This window comes from Pongo abelii, chromosome 19, assembly GCF_028885655.2.
Source record: "Pongo abelii isolate AG06213 chromosome 19, NHGRI_mPonAbe1-v2.0_pri, whole genome shotgun sequence".
NCBI lineage: Eukaryota > Metazoa > Chordata > Mammalia > Primates > Hominidae > Pongo > Pongo abelii.
The window spans coordinates 46109216-46129199 of NC_072004.2; the positions used below are offsets into that span (position 1 = coordinate 46109216).

The following is a 19984-nucleotide window of genomic DNA, read 5'->3' on the forward strand; positions in this document are numbered from 1 at the left end:
GCTTTTTCTTTCCACTCTTATTACAACTGATCTGATTTAGCCCCTTCACACTTTACTCCTACATTTTGCTAGACCTTTCTATTTTGTCTCCCTGTAATAAGCTTTTCCTTTTGGGCACTCTACATATGGATTCTAAAATAATCCTTTGCATGTCTATACTTGAACATAAAGCAAAAGAACAAAATAAAATAAAATAATCTTCCTGTTTTAAGCATTTAATCTCTCTTGCTTGGAAACTTTCAATGGCTTTCCATACCTCATTGTGTACTCTTTAAGACCCAAGTAAACTTTTAGCTTATCCATGTAGCTTTCCCTGATCTCCACACCTCAAGGATCACAGATTCTGGTAAATTCTAGCACCGATGGTAGGCATTATACTTTAGTAATTAATTATATACACCTCCCTTTTTATGCCTATTCTCTTTCTTCCCTCCTATCATTTTCATGTTCTGCAGACAACAGCATACTTGGTCCTGGGTTTGACACAAAATGATTGCTACATATAATAAAGCCAGGGACAAAGATGAGTTCTGGACATAATTAAAGGATGGAGTAATCAAGTTAACAGCCAACACTCCTACATATGCTAGGCACTGATGAAGTGTTTCATATATTCACTCACCTAAATTTCACAGCAATCCTATGAAATGGTAACTAGCATAATCCCCAGTTTAAAGGTGAGGAAATTGAGTAACAGAGCAGAATAACTTGCTCTGGATCACCAAGCTAATAAACAGACCTAGGTTCAAACCCAGGCAGCCTGGCTCCAGAATCAACTCTTAACCACTTAGAGCATCATCACTGAGATCGGGAGAGTGACAGGCTGCTGTAAAGAGGGTGAAGCGGGCCAGGCGCGGTGGCTCATGCCTGTAATCCCAGCACTTTGGGAGGCTAAGGTGGGTGGATCACCTGAGGTCAGGAGTTCAAGACCAGCCTGACCAACATGGAGAAACCCCGTCTCTACTAAAAACACAAAAAATTAGCCAGGTGTGGTGATGCATGCCTGTAATCCCAGCAACTCAGGAGGCTGAGGCAGGAGAATCACTTGAACCGGGGAGATGGAGGTTGCAGTGAGCCAAGACCGTGCCATTGCACTCCAGCCTGTGCAACAAGAGTGAAACTCTGTCTCAAAAAAAAAAAAAAAAAAAAAAAAAAAAAAAAAAAAAAAAAGAGTGTGAAGTGAAAATAGGAGCAGAGCAGTGGTTAAGCAATGATGTGATGGGGCTAAATAAGAATGGATAAGAAAACGAGTAAGAGTAAAAGACTGGAGTAAAAGTAAAAGACTGGAGAATGGGTCTAACATTAAAGGAGAATGAGGAGAAGGGAGAGTTGACAAGCAAAGGTGAAAGCAGAAAGTCAGTTGTCAGTATGGCTTGGGGAGATAAAGAAGACCCAGGAAGGCCTCCAGGAAAAGGCTGCCATGTCAGGCAAGACACAGAGGATGATTGAGGAAAGGTGATTCTTACAAGGTGGTGAAGATGCCATTGTAGGTGTTGGGCTCTGGCACAGGCACTTGGTGGAGCCTCTGCTTTGGGCTGAGATCAACACATGACAGAGTCTCATCTCCGCAGGTACAGAGCTCACATATGTTGGTGCTTGTGGAGGCCATCTGTTCCTCTGGTGCAGTTTCAGACTGCACCAATGAACCCTGCGAATATTCTAACTTTGTAGGTGGACCTGTGACTTCAGTCAGGCTTCGATGTAGAGTCTGAACCTGGTCTGGATGAGGAGCTGTAGTCTTCTCCAGGACTGTGGAATGTCCAATCTCTGTAGTGGGTTCTGGAGTTATGGCAAGCCCCGGGTCTGGAGGCTGAGCTGAGGTTTCCTCCGTGGTTGGAGATGGTTTAATCTCTGTAGTAGGCTCCGTAGTTTTGCTAAGCTCCAGGACCAGAGGTTGAACTGTGGCTTCAGTCAAGTGTGAATGCTGAGCCTGACCCTTGTCTGAAGGTGGAAGTGTCACCTCAGGGTGTTCTGGAGGAGGAGCTGTAGTCATCAGGGCTGTAGAAGATTCAACCTCTGTTGTGGATTCTGGAGTGATGGTAAGCCCCAGATCCAAAGGTTGAACTGTGGCTTCAGTCAGGTGTGAATGCTGAGTCTGAACCTGGTCTGGATGTGGAAGTGTCACCTTAAGGTGCTTTGGAAGAACTATAGTCCTCTTCAGGGGTATAGAATGTTCAACCTCCATAGTGGGTCCTGGAGTGATGGTAAGTCCCAGGTCCAAAGATTGAACTGTAATGCCGGGTGACATTGGATGCTGAGCTTGATCCTGACCTGGTGTTGGAATTGTTACCTCTTGATATACAAGATGGGGTACAACTTTCTTAGGAGGCTGAGTTGGGGTCTCCTGCATGGTTGGAGAAAATTCAACCTCTGTTGTGGATTCTGGAATGATGGTAAGTCCCAGGTCCAAAGGTTGAACAGTGACACTGGGCAATGTTGAATGCTGAGCTGGATCCTGGCCTGGATCCTGGATCCTGGATCCTGGCCTGAGCTGGATCCTTGGGACTGTCACCTCATAATGAGCTGGAGGTTGAGCTGCAACTTCCTTAGGTGGCTCTGGAAGCTGAACTGGGACCATTTGCTGCCTTGAAGGTTCTACCTCCTTAGGGGCCTCTGGAGCCTGAACTGTGGCCTCCTGCTGGGTCACAGAAGGTTCTGCCTCCACAGGGGGTTCTGGAATCTGAGCTGGAACCTCCTGCTGAGTTACAGATGGTTCTACCTCCTGAGGGAATTCTGGAGGCAAAGATGGGGCCATCTGCTGGGTCAGAGAGGGTTCTATCACCAGAGCAGGGTCTGAAGACTGAGCAGGGACTGCCTGCTGGACTGGAGAGGATTCTACCTGTTTAGGTGGCTCTAAAAGCCGAGTTGGGGCCTGCTGTAGGACTGGAGATGGTTCGACCTTCTCAGATGGCTCTGATGGCTGAGCTGGTATCTCCCACTGTGGTGGAGGACTGACCTCTTCAGTGGACTTCCGAGGATGACCTGAGGCTTCCTGCTGGGTTGCAGATCGTTCAACCTCTTTAGGGGGCTCTGGTGGCCCAGCTGGGAACTCTTGCTGGACTGGAGAAGGTTCTGCCTCCTTAGGGGGATCTGGAGTCTGAGCTGTAGCCTCCTGGTGGACTGGAGAAGTTTCCACCTCTGCACTAGGCTCTGTTGCTATGGTGAGCTGCACATCTGGAGGCTTAACAGAAACATTGGGAAAATCTGAATGCTGAGTTTGATGGTGACCTGGAGGTGAAACTGGGACTTCATAATGTTCAGGGGGCTGAGCTGGGGTCTCCTGCTGGGTTGGAGAAGATTCAACCTCCCCAGAAGACTCAGAAGGCTGAGCTCGCTGCTCCTGCTCACTGGGGGAAAGTTCAGGCTCTATAGGAGGACCTGGAGGCTCAGTTGGGGCCTCGTTTTGGATTGAAGGTGGTTCCATCTCTTCTGGAGCCTGAGCTGGGGTCTCCTGCTGGGCTGGAGAAGATTCAACCTCCCCAGAAGACTCAGAAGGCTGAGCTGGCTGCTCCTGTTCACTGGGGGAAAGTTCAGGCTCCATAGGAGGACCTGGAGGCTCAGTTGGGGCCTCCTGTTGGGTTGCAGAAGGTTCCACTTCCTCTGGAGGCTGAATTGGGGCCTCCTGCTGGGCTTGGGAAGATTCTGTCTCACTTTTGGGCTCTGAAGTCATGGTAACCTCCACATCTGCAGGTCTGACTGTAATGTTGGGCAAGTCATAATGAGCTTGATCCTCACCTGGAGGTTGAACTGTCACCTCATGATTCAGTGGAGTTTGAGCTAGACTCTCCATAGAGGACTCTGGAGGCAGAGCTGGGGCCTCCTGCTGGGTTGAAGTTTCTACCTCCTGAGGGAGCTGTAGAAGCTGCGCTGGGGCTTCTTCCTGGAGTGAAGAGGACTGGATGTCTTCAAGGGTCTCTGGATTTTGACTTTTGGGCTCTAGATGGAATTGAGAAAGTCCAACTTGCTCAGGAGGCCCTGGAGGCTCATCTGCATTCACCTGGAGTTCTAGAGGCAGGCTGCCAGGATACAGTGTGTCCATACTCGAATATTCATCCTGCAAAGTCTGCTTCTGACGCTGAGGTTTGGATAATTGGTGTGGAATCCCAACAATCTCAGCAAGGCTCCAACGCTCAGCTAGATCTTTCTTCAGGTTCTTGGGCGAAACAACAAATTTGGTTGGTTTTGGAACCTTACTGTCTAGTGGAACAAGTATTTCATCTGCCTGATGACCTGCAGCCCGATCTAGATCTGCAGTTTGAACCTTACTTTTGAGGCGAGGAAGCTGAACTAGGGCCTGGTTCTGATCCCGGTCCAGCAGTGGAACCACCTCTGGGAGCCTTTCTTGCGGAGTCAGCTTGTCATTTACATCCTGATGTGCAACCAAGAACTGCTCTGGCCCCAGGGGCAGCTCTCCAGCTGAATCCGTGTCCAGGAATGGAGGCAAATTTTCAGACAATTCCTGGGGCAGGGATGACATCTGCGAAGAAGCAGAGGGCCCCAGATAATCAAAGTCCCCCGGGGCTGCTGGGGTAGCAGGTGCATGGGGAGATTCCCATGGGAGATGGGAGGAGCGGGAAGACCGGGGCTCAGGTGGCCCCAAGGGGTTAGAGGTCAGCTGGAGCGGGTCCTTGACCCACACCAGAGGCTGAGCCTCCTTGACTAGTAGACACAATAGTTGCCACGTAAGGAGGGGCCATGGGCCCCAGAAACGCAGCCAAGACATGACACACGCTGGTGCTATGCACTCAACGAGAGCCATTCTGGCACCCCTGAGACGCTCATGCCCCTTATAAGCATGCGCCCCGCCCTGTCTTTATGACACCTTTATTTATGCCACCTTTATTAGGCTCAGGTCCAGATCTGCTCCATGTTACCAGGGCAATCATATGTCACAATCCTGCCCAAGCACCCCTTCCCACCCCGCCCAGCAGGAACACCCCTCCCCTCTCCTTAGTGAGGAAGGATTTGGGCCACAGACCGGGGTGGTCCCAGGACTCCAGTGGCCTGCTGTTGTGGGGTGGGGTGGGGTGGGGTCACGGCAGAGCTTCCCAAGGAAGTCACATGACAGAAGCTCTAGTCCAGTTCTGGCAGCCTGAATTCTTCCTCCTCTGAGGTGAAATCCGAGAATACTCTTCCTTCCGGGGAGAGCAACTGACCTGCAAAATGGGTGCCAGTTAGGGTGGCAGACAGGATGCCTGTTACAGTCATTTATTCCAAAATGTTGCCTTTTTCACTAAACTGTTGCATGTTTGATAATTAATTCACCACCCTATTAGGTAGGATCTGCCAGGGAATAAGCGAGGACTCCAAATTTTCTGTAGGAGGGATGTTGGGGGTGGGCAATTCAGTCTGGGAGAGAACGTCTTAATCCGAGGGAAGAGCCCTTTGCACCAGCCTGGGAGGAGGCTGAACTGTCATCCTGCCTTAACTCAACAGAGCCAGTACCCTAGAAGTTACAGCGCCACCCTTCAGAGATCTAGCCTGTGTGCACACATGGAGAAGAGGCTTAGGTTGTTAAAGTCAGCATGTTAAATAATTTCCTGAAATGCTACTATAACTAGAACCCAGCTGACTTCCCCCACAGTCCTTACCTATTTTATTACTGTCTGGCACAATTATCAGCATGTAAACTCCAAGAAGGCACTTCATCTTCTTCCAGTGCCTAGCACAGGCACAGGGTGCATAGTGATGGTTTTAAAATTGAAGGGGGGCTGTGCACAGTGGCTCACACCCATAATCCCAGAACTCTGGGAGGCTGAGATGGGTGGATCACTGAGGTCAGAAGTTCCAGACCAGCCTGATCAACATGCTGAAACTCCATCTCTACTAAAAACACAAAATTAGCCAGGCGTGGTGGTGCATGCCTGTAATCCCAGCTACTCGGGTGGCTCAAGCAGGAGAATCACTTGAATCTGGGAGGCAGAGGTTGCAGGGAGCCGAGATTGCAACATTGCCCTCCAGCCTGGGCAAGAAGAGAGAAACTCCGTCTCAAAAAAATAAAGTAAAATTGAAGGGATTCCAAGATTCGCCTCATTTAGGGATGGATCTGTTGTTATAATCAGATTTCTGAAATCAGTGCTAACTTCCTCTCACATTTCACAGGAAGCTAGACTTCTTAAAGCTGGAAGTTTCCTTGGTGGGTTTTATTTAAATTGAATTAAAATAATTATTTTACAGGGAAAAACTTCAAAACACTTTGCAACTTTGGAGTGAAAGTTAAATAAAACACTCTAGCCCCAAATTAAGTTCCCATTGAAATGAAACTTTTGCTCCTTTTTTTAAAAAAAATCCATAAATAGTAAATTATTACTGTTTTCTTTTGAGATTAATTTAGAAACTTAATCCCTATTTAAGAGTTTTCATATGCAGTCATGCATTGCTTGCCAAGTGAAGAGCTTGAGAAATGTGTCAGGTGATTTCACCATTGTGCTAACATCACAGTATATACTTAAACAAACCTAGGTGGTGTAGCCTACAGCATACCTAGGATATACGGTATAGCCTAGGCTACAAACCTGTACTGTATGTTACTGTACTGAATATTAAAGGCAACTGTTAACACAATGGCAGGTATTTGTGTATGTAAACATGGAAAAGGTACAGTTAAAATACTGTATAAAAGATAAAAATGGGGTCCAGGCACAGCAGCTCACACCTGTAATCCCAGCACTTTGGGATGCAGAGGTGGATGGATCACCTGAGGTCAGGAGTTCAAGACCTGTCTGGCCAACACGGTGAAAAACTGTCTCTCCTAAAAATACAAAAATTAGCTGAGTATGGTGGTGCGTGCCTTTAATCCCAGCTACTCAGGAGGCTAAGGTAGGATAATCACTTGAATCCAGGAGGTAGAGGTTGCAGTGAGCTGAGATCGTGCCATTGCACTCCAGCCTGGGCCACAGAGTGAGACTCCATAACAACAACAACAACAACAACAAAGATAAAAATGGTACCTGCCTGTGTAGGGATAGCTCCTTTATACTCCTATGGAACCACCATCATATATGTGGTCTATTGTTGACCGAAACCTCATTTTGCAGCACGTGATTGTAAATGATTGACAGAAAGATCTTCAGCAATATAGTCCACCCAAGGTATATGGGAGATAATGAGATCCAAGCAATAAGCCATATTTGAAAGGCATTATAGTTTTTGAAAGCCGTAGCATTATCAGTCTTAAGGCCAGTTACATTCCCCCCACATCTCTGGTATCCTGTTTGAAGGGAGTTCTAAAAAGGCCTGTGTTCAAGCAGCCCAGCATCCCTTACTCCTGGGGCCAGGAGAGACTAACCCCTCTCCTGTGTCCACAGCTGTAGTAATACAGTACTCATTTCTGCTCTCCAAACTTCAAATAAGGGGTCAGAGCCAAGAGTCAAGACTTTAGGAAAAGCCTCAGAAATACCCGGCACTCAAAAAGCAGTTTCAGAGTTTCACATTTTCCTGAGAATGAAACAAATTATCCTCCAAATTCTGCTGCTTGTTTTGAATTATGGTTACACTGGCTATGTTATCCGACCCTTGAGTTTTGTTTTGTTTGTTTTTTGAGATGGAGTTTCGCTCTTGTTGCCCAGGCTGGAGTGCAATGGCATGATCTTGGCTCACCACAACCTCCACCTCCTTGGTTCAAGTGATTCTCCTGCCTCAGCCTCCAGAGTAGCTGGGATGCATGCACCACTGTTTCTCCATGTTGGTCAGGCTGGTCTTGAACTCCCAACCTTAGGTGATCCACCTGCCTAGGCCTCCCAAAGCACTGGCATTACAGGTGTGAGCCACTGCGCCCGGCCATGTAACCTTTGAGTTTTTATCTCCACATACTTGAATTAAACTATGTAGTTCTTCCCATCTGACATCTACAGTCTCTCCACTGGGTCTGTACTCCACAGCTATTTTACAACTTTCTGAAATAAAGTTAGCAAGTATCAGTTCAGAATCTTCATTCTAAAACTTCCTGAATATAATGATAGCACCCCACAATGAGACATTCTTTTGGTTTCTAAAAGCAGAAAATAAGAGCATTTTCCTGGAAGTTTCCTCATCATATGCTTCAATTTTTTTTTTTTTTTTTTTTTTTTTTTTTTTTTTTTTTTTGAGACTGGGTCTCACTCTGTCACCCAGGCTGGAGTGCAGTGGCACTATCATAGCTCACTGCAGCCTAGAATTCCTGGGCTCAAGTGATCTTCCTGTCTCAGCCTCCAGAGTAGCAGGGACTACTCCCCTGTGCCCGGCTAATTCTCTTTTTTAGAGACATGGTCCTTCTTTGTTGCCCAGGCTGGCATCGAACTCCTAGCTTGAAGTGATCCTTCTGTCTTGGCCTCCCAAATTGCTGAGATTTCAGGCGGGAGTCACCATGTCCGGTCTCACAGCTTAGTTTTTAATGTATGTATGAAATATCAATTGTGTTTGGTTCAAAGGACTTTATGATCTTAGAGATAGGAACTAAGGAATAACAACATAAGAAATGAAAAATGTGGACACAAAAATATTCAATCACAATATGATTAAATGGTAAGGCATCAAGTTGGGGGTCAAAGTAAGTTCAAATCCAAAATAGAGACCACTGGGCTAGTAGACACTTCACATTAGAAGCATGGCTAGGTGTCTACTCCCTAAGAACCAAAATTCCACCAGATACAATGAACAAAGCTCCAGAGAGAGAGAACATTTGAACATTTTATTGGCAGAAAATGGCCCACATGCTCTACAGACAATACAACTTCCTTCAAGGCAAACTAAAGCTATAATGCTTTTGGTCTAAGAAGTTTTTAGTGTGTGCAAGGGATACTTTTGCATAAGAGGGAGAGGTAAACAACCCACACATTTAGCTTGGTTATTAAAGGTCCTCCCTCCCTATAACCTGATAGGTTATCTCCCCTAAGATCCAGATGAGTACACATTAGATGAAATTCCAGAAGTTATCTTCAAACTTTGCTACTCATTGAATGTCATGAAGATCCTGGAAAAAAAAGAAAAAAACAAAAAACAACCTTGCTACTCAACAAGGGATTGATATTATCACATTTGAGAGAAATTCAGAATCTCAGGCCTAAACACAGGCCTACTAAATTAGGATCTGCAGTTTCTCACAATCTTCAGGTGATTTCTGTGGTGATGAAAGTTTGAAAAGCTGCCTTGAAACAGTCCTTCCTAAAACTGAAGCGGAGGTGCAGCAAAAATCATCTGGTAAATTGTTAAAAGTAATCTCAAATGCAACCCAAATTTACAGAATCCCAGGTGAAGCTCAGTAGTCTGTATTTTTATCCTTCTCCCCAAATAATTCCGATGTGCAGGCCAGTTTGGAAACCACTGCTTTACAGAAAATGGATACTCCCCTTACCAAGTAGAAAGTAGGATTTTGGAAACTTATGCAAGGGAAGCAAAAAGATGCCTCAGGAGGCATGATTACAACAGGATTGATGCAAACGGAAGCCGAAGTTTAACCACAGACATTAATATACGCCTACAAAAGAAAATGCTAAGGAAGTCAAGTGGTCTGCATGAATTTTGAAGAAAAATGGAGAACCAAAGACCAAAATTTGTCAATGAATTTCCAGCACAGCCCTAGGTTAAGGGAGTGAATTTCTTGACTGAATGACACAGACTCTGGACCACCGGATAGGTTATTACCTTAAATGGAGGAATTATATTACAATGTATAGGTACTTTAACTAGAATGACCTGGCAGTTACTGAGGCAAAATTTTCTGTTCCTTTGTATTCTGTAATACAAGAAGGATCTACAGGGATGTTCTCTTCTCTGAACTGTTTGGATGAACTGGTCAATGGCACTCATCATGCCTTGGGTTTTAAATCTGCATTGTGGTCATAATCTGTTATTTAATTAATTTCTCATATTTTACATAAAAAGTTTGCCTATATATTTTAGACAGAAATTACCTTACTTGGCTGAAATTCTGAGAAATCCTAGACGGTTTTCAAGGCCGGGCTCAAATGTCACCTCTACTACCCTTTGCTGTGCCTCCTGGCGCTGTGCTTCTGACACTTTGTACAGTTCTCCATGAGAGTGTGAGCACAATTATATTACAGGCAATTACTCATGCCCCCCTGGCTCATTTTTGACTCCTTTAGAGCACAGATCATGTTTTAGTTATTGTAGTAACTAAAACAATATTTGTTCAACCAATGACACCCATAAACAAAACTACCTGCCGAGGGCAGAGATGCAAGGGTAAAGTCATGCCAAGATTAAATCCCAGAAACCATTGTAGGCTTTTCAGAGTTGACCCCTACATTTATTGTATTAATTCCTAAAAAAAAATTACAGTGTTTTCAGACTTCTAGACTTCAAAAGACAACTCTCTATATAATGTATGTTTCTAGGAGGAAAAAGTGTAACATTGTCCCCTTGTTTCTAATTGGTATCTGAGAAAAGAGGCCTCACTCAATATTGGTATAGGGAAGGGGGAAGTTCATTTCCAGCAGAAGTTAATACTCCAGAACTAACAAAATCTAATTATTTAATCTGCTATTACACATCTATAAACCACGAATGGCATATCAAGAAGAAATAATCTGTGATGCATTGAAATCTTTTAAAAATTATGAAACTTGTCAAATGTTACAAGGATTCACCTTTTGATGTGGAATAGTGTCCCAATCTGGTATTAACGTTATTACTGAAAAAGGCTGTGCTCTTTGAGTACATTCCATTTGCCCCCAATCCCTATCTTCTGTGTCAGTAATAATATAAAAATCACCAGCTAGCTTTTATAGGTGCTTTCTTTTTTTTGAGACAGAGTCTCACTCTGTCACCCAGGCTGGAATGCAGTGGTGCAATCTTGGCTCACTGCGACCTCCACCTCCTAGGTTCAAGCCACTTGCCTGCCTCACTCCCAAGTAGCTGGGATTACAGGAGCACACCACCACACCTGGCTAATTTTTATATTTTTAGTACAGATGGGGTCTCACCATGTTGGCCAGGCTGGTCTCAAATTCCTGACCTCAAGTGATCCACCCACCTAGGCCTCCCAAAGTGCTGGGATTACAGGTGTGAGACACCATGCCTGGCCTACAGAGTGCCATTTGCCAGACATTGTGCTGAGCACTTTAAAGTACATTATCTTTTTTTTTTTTTTTTGAGACGGAGTCTCGCTGTTGCCCAGGCTGGAGTGTGGTGGCGCGATCTCGGCTCACTGCAGGCTCCGCCCCCCGGGGTTCACGCCATTCTCCTGCCTCAGCCTCCCGAGTAGCTGGGACTACAGGCATCCGCCACCTCGCCCGGCTAATTTTTTGTATTTTTAGTAGAGACGGGGTTTCACCGTGTTAGCCAGGATAGTCTCGATCTCCTGACCTTGTGATCCGCCCGCCTCGGCCTCCCAAAGTGCTGGGATTACAGGCGTGAGCCACCGCACCCGGCCTAAAGTACATTATCTTATTTTATCCTCAGATCAGCTCCATAAAATAGCTACCATTATTACCTCTACATGTATATAGATATAGTTATCTATCTATCTATATATATATATCTACATACATTGGAAGTCTCAACAGTATTTTAACTTTTGCTTTCAACCACTATACATATTTTAAAGAGCGTAAGAGGAGAAACAACCATTTGTGTTTTAAAATTTTCCCAGATACCATTTCTGCTGCTCTTTCTTTATCTCTGAAGTTCTAGTATTACCACTGGTATAATTTTCCTTTGGCCTCAAGACCTTCTTATACATTTATTTTAGAGCAGAACTTCTGACAACACATTCTCTTAGATTTTCTTCATCTGAAATGTCTTTTTTCTTTTTCTTTTTGCCTTAATTGTTGAAGGGTATTTTTGCTGGATATAGAATTCTGGACTGACATTTCTCTCAGTACTTTAAAGATGTTCTGCAGTTACTTGAATCGCTGAAAGGCTTAAAGTTGGGGACCGGCTCTATCACATACGCGTTTTACAGAAAGGTTCATTACTTTTATATCTTCATTGTGGACCACAGCCTTTATCATCACTAAATCTTTGTCTCATTTATGAGTTTTTAAATTTTGCTTTGAACCTAAACTTTTATAACTCCTTTCTTTTTATTTCCTACAATGTGGAGTTTATCAGGGACAACACAGGCAGTTGGAAATACGTAACTCAAGTTTAGAAGAGAGGTCTAGGTAGGAAAATGGATCTAGAAGTCATTGATATTTTGATGGTAATTGAGTCAACTGATCATTAGGGAAAAGTTGAGGAAACTAAATGCTGAGGACTATCACATGTAAGAGAGATGTTTGAAGGAGGAATAACTGGTCAAGGAAATTGGGTCATGAGTGGCAACAGGAAATTTAAGAAGGATGTAGTGTCCAAAGGTATAATACATGCATTGTACATGTATGTAGATATATATCTTTCAATGTATATGGATATATGTCTACATACATATACAATGTATGCATGTGGATATGTCTACATACATATACAATGTATGCATGTAGATATACATTGAAAATATAAATACATATCTATATATCTACATACATTGAAAGTGTATGTAGATATGTACACACATACACACACACACACATATATATACAATTATAAGGGAGGGGGACTAGAATAAAGAAACCTATATGGTTGCAATACTTTTACATTTTATTTAGAGGTAAAAGGCTAACTCTAAGTAGGTAGGTTAGGTATATATTTTGTAATTCCCACAGCAAAAACATAGCTCAGATATGACCAAAAGCCATTTAATAAAACATAACACTAAAAAATATTCAATTAATCCAAAAGTAGGCAGAAAAAAGAAACAGAAGAAACCCCCCAAAAAAGAGATAATCAGAAAACAAATAATAAAATAGGAAACCTAAATCCAGTCATTATCAATCATATTAAATGTAAATGGTCCAAAACACATTAATTAAAAGACGCTGTCAGATTACATTTAAAAGAAAAATAAAAAAAACAAGAAACCATTTGAAAATATAATGATGTGGCCAAGTATGGTGGCTCACACCTATAATCCCAGCATTTTGGGAGGCTGAGGTGGGCAGGTGGCTTCAGCCCAGGAATTCAAGACCAGCCTGGGCAACATGGCGAAACCCCATCTCTATTTTTACAAATTGAAAACTAAACGAGTATCATGATATATAGATTAAAAGCAAAAGGGTAGAAAAAGATGTCATCCTAACACTAGTCAAAAACAGAATTATATTACTAATATAAAACACTAATTTTATATTAGTATTAAATAATGGTTTTTTGTTTGTTTGTCTGTCTGTTTTCGAGATAGGGTCTTGCCCTGTTACCCAGGCTAGAGTGCCTGGGTAACAGGGCCACCTGCCCAGTGCGCTGGTGCTGGCGGGGGGCGGGCCGGCGGCGGCGGCTTCCTGTGGCTACTGCTGCCCACCCTGGGCGAGCTCAGCCGCGTCTTGGGCGCCACCTCATCCTGGCGGCTGCTCACCTGCCCCGGCTACTACCGTCTATCCGCCAGCTGAGCCCCCGATGAGTCCGGATGTGGGCGGCGGCGACCGCGGGGCCGGGGTGCAGCGCTCCGCAGCGGGAGCCCCCGGCTGCTTGGTCGGCCTGCCCCGCTGGCCCCTCTTGTTGGAGCCTGAGGCGGGGGGAGAAGGGAAAGCTGACAGGGAGGGCCGGGCGCAGTCGGGGCGGTGGGGAGCGCCTTTGGGGCCGGGTTGGGAGGCCCGAGGGGCCGGGCGGGAGGGGCCCGGCCGGGGGAAGCGGGTGGAGGGAGAAGGCTCAACCGAATTGCTGGGGCCCCACTCAAGATCGCCTTCAACCGCCACCTTGTTTCTTCCCTCTACAGGAGCGCGGTCACGTGAGCTGCGCCGCCCACGAGCCTGGGACTGGGGCGAGGTGGCGCGCGCGGCGGCAGCAGCTAGGGGGAGCGCGGGAGCGTTGAGTCGGGGACGGAGAGCCCGGGGCGCCTGGACTGTGGGCAGCGCGGTGCGAATGGACTCCCGGCACGGGTGGGGCGGCTGAGAAAGGCCCGCAGCTCGCGACATGCCCGGCGTCTAAGGCTTTCGGAGACCACAGTCTCCGCGGACCCCACAGTCTCCGCGGAACCCACAGTCTCCGCGGACCCCTGGCTGGAGCCCAAAGCGGGCCGGACCTCCTTCCTGCGACTCCCCTTCTGCGGCTCAGAGAGGAATGCAGGAGAGCCCCCAAATATCGTTCCCTTCCCGCCCCCTAGGGAAACTGAGGCTGAAGCAGCGAGAGAAAGAAAAAAAAAGTCATGGAGGGGGGCGGCCCGAGCGACCTAAGGGACGGGGCAGCGCCAGCGACCGAGGGAAATTAGTCGGGGTGGGGTACAGGGAGACAAGCCCCCAGAATTTAGGAAACTCCGAAGCTTGGAGCTGGAGTCCTGAATTGACTCTGATGACAACTGCTCCGGATCTGTGCCAGGAGCCACGCCCCGGGCTGCCACGCCCCGAGGGAGGGGGGCTCTAAGACCTATTGCATGGAATCCCCACTCGGAAAGCCTCAGTAAACTCCAGAATGCAACTACTGCATGTTCCAATCTCCCGCCAGTTTCCCAGTGTCCCAGCTAGGACCCCGACCACCTTACCAAGAACTTACCTCTCCTTTGCAGTGGAAAAGAGGGAATCCTGCCTAAAACGTACTTCACGGTGTTACAAGTCTGTATTATCGGGAAATAACCTTAATTTATTTACCTGACAAATCACTAGGTTTGAGCTTAGCCCAGGGGACGAATCATGGTGACATTTCAGGCACCCTCAAACCTTATCAAAGGGACTCAACCCTGAGTGGTTGAGGTCAGTTCTTCAGATAGGAGAAAAGTTTGCCGGGCTCAGTGGCTGACGCCTGTAATCCCAGCACTTTGGGAGGCCGAGGCGGGCGGATCACAAGGTAAGGAGTTCCAGACCATCCTGGCTAACACAGTGAAACCCCATCTCTACTAAAAATACAAAAAAAAATTAGCAGGGCGTAGGTGGTGCACGCCTGTAGTCCCAGCTACTCAGGAGGCTGAGGCAGGAGAATGGCATAAAATCCGGGAAGCGGAGGTTGCAGTGAGCCGAGATCGCGCCACTGCACTCCAGCCTGGGAGACAGAGCGAGACTCCGTCTCAAAAAAAAAAGAGAGAGGTTTCGTAAACATATATTAATATTTATTGAGATAAGTGACAACCAAAAAGTAATTTAAGAAAAATAGTTGGCCGGGCGCGATAGCTCACGCCTGCATTCCCAGCCCTTTGAGAGGCCAAGGCCGGACGATTGCTTGAGGTCAGGAGTTCGAGACCAGCCTGGGCAGCATCACAGGACCTCGTCTCTAGAAAAAAAATGAAAAATTAGGCGGGCGTGGTTGTGCGTACCTGTGGTCCCAGCTACGCCAGAGGGTGATGGGGGAGGATAGCTTGAGCCTGGGAGGTGGATGTTGCACTGAGCCATGATTGCACCTCTGCACTCAGCCATGATTGCACCTCTGCACTCCAGCCTGAGTGACAGAGCAAGACCCTGTCTCAAAATTTTTTTAAAAGAAAGAAAAATACCTAACAGGAGATGGCTTATTTCAATCTAGTTAGGAAAATGGAACACATATGTGAAATGAAAATTAAAATAAAAGCACTAATTGCCAAATACATGCATTCAATACAGTTTGGTTGAGCTCTAAGGGTGGCAAATGTGTGTATGTCTTCAGGGACTAGGTAAGTAATGTAAGTCAATAAAGTAGACAAGGTGAAGACCTAGGCCAGTGGAAATGCCCATATTTTGTTTGAAGAGGGTGGCCAGGTGTGGTGGCTCAGGCCTGTAATCCCAGCACTTTAGGAAACCAGGTGGGTAGATCACTTGAGCCCAGAAGTTCGAGATTAGCCTGGCCAACATAATGAAACCCCATCTCTACTAAAAACACAAAAATTAGCTGGGCATGGTGGCATGTGTCCGTAGTCCTACCTACTCAGGAGGCTGAGGCAGGAGAATCGCTTGAACCTGGGAGGCGGAGGTTGTGGTGAGCAGAGATCGTGCCATTGCACTCCAGCCTGGGCAACAGAGCGAGACTCCATCACCACCCCCCTCCTCCCCCCAGAAAAGAGAAAAGTTAAACAAAACAGACAAAAAATCCAAACTCTTCTTTAAATGGGTTAGCAGGTATTTGCTGTTTTGCTACTTTATGCTTTCATGAATTTATCTTTCTGTGGCTTCAAGAAGAAAAACGTTGTCACTGAATACTGTATATAGGTTGAGCATCCTTATCTAAAATGCTTTGGATCAGAAGTGTTTTGGGCTTTGGAATATTTGCATTATACTTACCAATTGATCATTTCTAATCTGAAAATCTGAAATGCTCTAATGAGCGTGTCCTTTGAACAGCATGTTGACACTGAAAAACTTTTGGACCTTGGAGCATTTTGGATTTCAGATTTTCAGAATAAGGGTACTCCACCAGTATCCTTTTATTTATCTATGATTTAATATAGCCCTTCTTTCTTCAGAATTACTGAGTGACTCATTCCTGTAATGCTGCTAAATTTTTATTCATTTATTACCTTAATAATAATATTTAACATTTATTGATCACTAATGTGCCCAGGCACTATGGTAGATGCCTCATCATTATACTTTTAAGTCTTATAGTGGCACACAGGCAGGTTTTATTATATCCTCCTTTTACAAGTGAGATAAATAAAATGTCTTAGAGACTCGGAGAGGTTGTGTTTTGTCCATGTCCACGTATCTTATAAGCACATTAGCCTATTTAAAGCCAGATCTCTACGAAAGCCCAGTTTTTTCAGTTCCCTCAGTTTGACATTGAGGAACAGGAAAATCAGACTCGCTCTCATCAATTGCCTCACACATACTCTTGAATTCCTTTTGAGTGGGACCAGAAATACCATTATATGTGTTCCTCTACGTCTAGTCCTAGACATTAATTTGCCTTGTTTCTTTTAAGTTAGTGACTATCTCTGTTGAAGTCTTTAAATCCATTAAAAGTGAATGGAACCTTAGGAGAGTTTTAGGCTGGAGAGGAAGCTCCTCTTTTCTTCAGTTTGGGTTTCGATTGTCCAGAAGAAGAGGGATGAGATATTATTTGAGGTAACTGCTTCAAGAACCAGAACTTAGCAAAGTGTTTACACCATTTTGATGGAAATATTTCTAAACTATATTATAAAATTAGCCAGGTATGGTGGCACATGTCTGTAGTCCTAGATACTTGGGAGGCTGAGGCTGGAGAACTGCTTGAACCTAGGAGTCTGAGTACGCAGTGAGCCATGATGGTGCCACTGCACTCTAGCCTGGGTGACAAAGTGAGACCCTGTCTCTAAAATACATTTATTTTATTCTAAAATAATTCTAGCCCAGGTGCAGTGGCTCATGCCTATAATCCCAGCACTTTAGGAGGCCAAGGTGGGCAGATCACAACAAGGTCAGGAGATTGAGAACATGTTGGCCAATGTGGTGAAACTCCATCTCTACTAAAAATACAAAAATTAGCTGGGCATGGTGGCACATGCCTGTAGTCCCAGCTACTCTGGAGGCTGAGGCAGAAGAATCACTTGAACCTGGGAGGCGGAGGTTGCAGTGAGCCGAGATCACGCCACTGCACTCCAGCCTGGGTGACAAGAGCAAAACTCCATCTCAATAAATAATTAAAATAAAATAATTCTAAATACATTCTGCTCATCATATTGTTACATTGATGATCTTAAAGTTGATTGAGATGTAGCTGAAACTGGCTTCCACAAAGTACTCTCATGTGGTTCTGAAGTTTGAGGTCATCTTTCTCTGTATCAAGTTCTTTAGACGTCCTTTCTCAGAGTAAATCAAGTTTGAGTAAGATCTGCAGGGATCTCTTGTGAGCACATATATTGAGTTTTAGTGCATAAGCTTTGTTTTAACTTTTCACTAGGTAGATGAAACTGTCAGATAAGTGGCATTATGTCTAACATATAAAGTATTTCCCCCCATTTTTAAACAGAGAAGAAGATACAGAAAATGAAAATGAAAATAAAATTTGGTACTACAGCACAAAGGTCCAGCTTGCAGAATTAATTGACTGTCTAGACAAAGATTATTGGGAAGCAGAACTCTGCAAAATTCTTGAAGAAAGGCGTGAAGAAATCCACCCACACATGGACATAATTGAAGACCTGACTGATAAGGCTCGGGGCAGTAACAAATCCTTTCTGGTGACAGCTAATGGTGAGAGGGGCATTTTCTCATTTTATTTTTGTTAAGTCTGAGCTAAACTGTTGGTATGAAATCACTGCAAAATTTGAAAATAGATTAAAATTTTCTTTTCTTTTTTTTTTTTTTTTTTGAGATGGAGTCTCGCTCTGTCGCTCAGGCTGGAGTGCGGTGGCACAATCTTGGCTCACTGCAACCTCCACCTCCTGGGTTCACGCCATTCTCCTGCCTCAGCCTCCCGAGAAGCTGAGACTACAGGCGCCCACCACCACCACACCCGGCTAAATTTTTGTATTTTTAGTAGAGACGGGGTTTCACCATGTTAGCCAGGATGGTCTTGATCTCCTGACCTTGTGATCTGACCACCTTGGCCTCCCAAAGTGCTGGGATTACAGGCTTGAGCCACCGTGTCTGGCCAAAAATAGATTAAAATTTTCAAGAACAGTCATGCATTGTCTAATGATGGGGATACGTTCTGAAAAATGTGTCATTTGGCAATGTCACGATTGTATGAACATCATAGAGTACACTTATACAAACCTAGATGGTACGGTTTCCTATACACCTAGGTTATACGGCATAGCCTATTGCTGCTAGGCTGCAAACCTGTACGTCATGTGACTGTACTGAATCCCGTGATCGGTTGTAGCACAACGGTAGGTATTTGTGTATCTAACCATATCTAAACATCTAAAAAGGTACTACATAAAATCTTATGGGATCACCGTCGTGTATGTGGTTCCTTGTGGACTGAAACATCGTGCAGTACATGACTGTGTGTATATTTTAGTTTAGTTCTCCGTATTTCATTTTCCCAAGAGAACCTTGTTCATTCCCACATAAATTAGGGATGCTATCTATACATTTTAGTGTTTTATTTCTGCCTTGGGTCACTACTAATATTCCCCAAAATGTTAGTTTGTTTCTTTAATTCAAGTATCTTTTTAAACTGTTTTGGCATTGCAGCTTTTAAGAAATAATATTTTTTGAACTTTTTGCCTTTTTTAAAAAATAAAACTTTAAATTTTAGAATAGTTTTAGATTTATACAAAAGTTGCAAAGATAGTAGAGGGTTTCCATATATCCTGTACTTGGTTGCCCCTGTTATTAACGTCTTAGATTAGTGTGGGATATTTGTTACAACTAATGGGCCAGTGTTGATACACTGTTATTAACTCAAGTCCATACTTTATTCAAATTTCCTTAGTTTTTACCTGATGTCCTTTTTCTGCCTCATGATCCTATACCACATGATATTTAGTCATCATGTTTTCCTCTAGACTGTCGGTTTCTCAGACTTTCCTTGTTTTTGATGGCCTTCACAGTTTGGAGGAGTACTGGTTAGGTATTTTGTAGAAAGCCCTCCTTATGGGTTTTTCTCATGGTTAGCCTAGGTTTTTGCATTTTGGGGAGGAAGACCACAGAGGTGATGTGCAGTTCTCATCTTATCAAGAGTGCATGCTGTCGTCGTGACTTATCACTGATGATGTTAACCTTGGTCCTCTGGGTGAGGCAGTGTTTGTCAGGTTTCCCTACATCCTCCCCCATCTCCTTAAACCCCCAATACTGTAAGTCACTGTAAACAGCCACACTTAGTGGGTGGGGAGTTATGTTCTACCTTCCTGAAGGGGCAATATCTACATAAATTATTTGGATTTTTTCTGCACAGGAGATTTATTTGTTTATTTTTTCAGACATTTATTTCTATGAGTATAGATTCATGGATATTTATTTTATACTCATTGGGTTATAACTGGTTATTTATTAGGTTATAATTCAATGTCACCTTATTTATTTTGTTACTCAACTCTGCTTTTCTTTTTATTTAAGTTTTAAAAACATATATACCTTAAAAGTTTAAATAGTATAAAAAGGTATGCCGTGAAAAATGAATC

The 19984-nt window shown here is 44.5% G+C and overlaps 1 protein-coding gene across 4 annotated transcripts in view; it reads right to left on the bottom strand.

Annotated features, from left to right (window-relative positions):
- Positions 1–13524, bottom strand: part of LRRC37B (leucine rich repeat containing 37B) — a 42596-nt gene extending 29072 nt beyond the window's left edge. For 2 of the 4 annotated variants that reach the window (XM_063718581.1, XM_054536629.2), the window contains exons 1-2: positions 13391–13524; positions 1467–5156 (exon numbers count right to left, since the gene is read on the bottom strand). In XM_063718581.1, coding sequence (XP_063574651.1) covers positions 1467–4759 — 3293 coding nt within the window. In that variant the 5' untranslated portion in view covers positions 4760–5156; positions 13391–13524. Of the gene's footprint in view, positions 1–1466; positions 11060–13390 lie in introns of those variants that run through there. The other 2 variants (XM_054536631.2, XM_063718580.1) reach the window with 2 other exon arrangements.
- Between the last annotated feature and the right edge of the window lie 6460 nt (positions 13525–19984).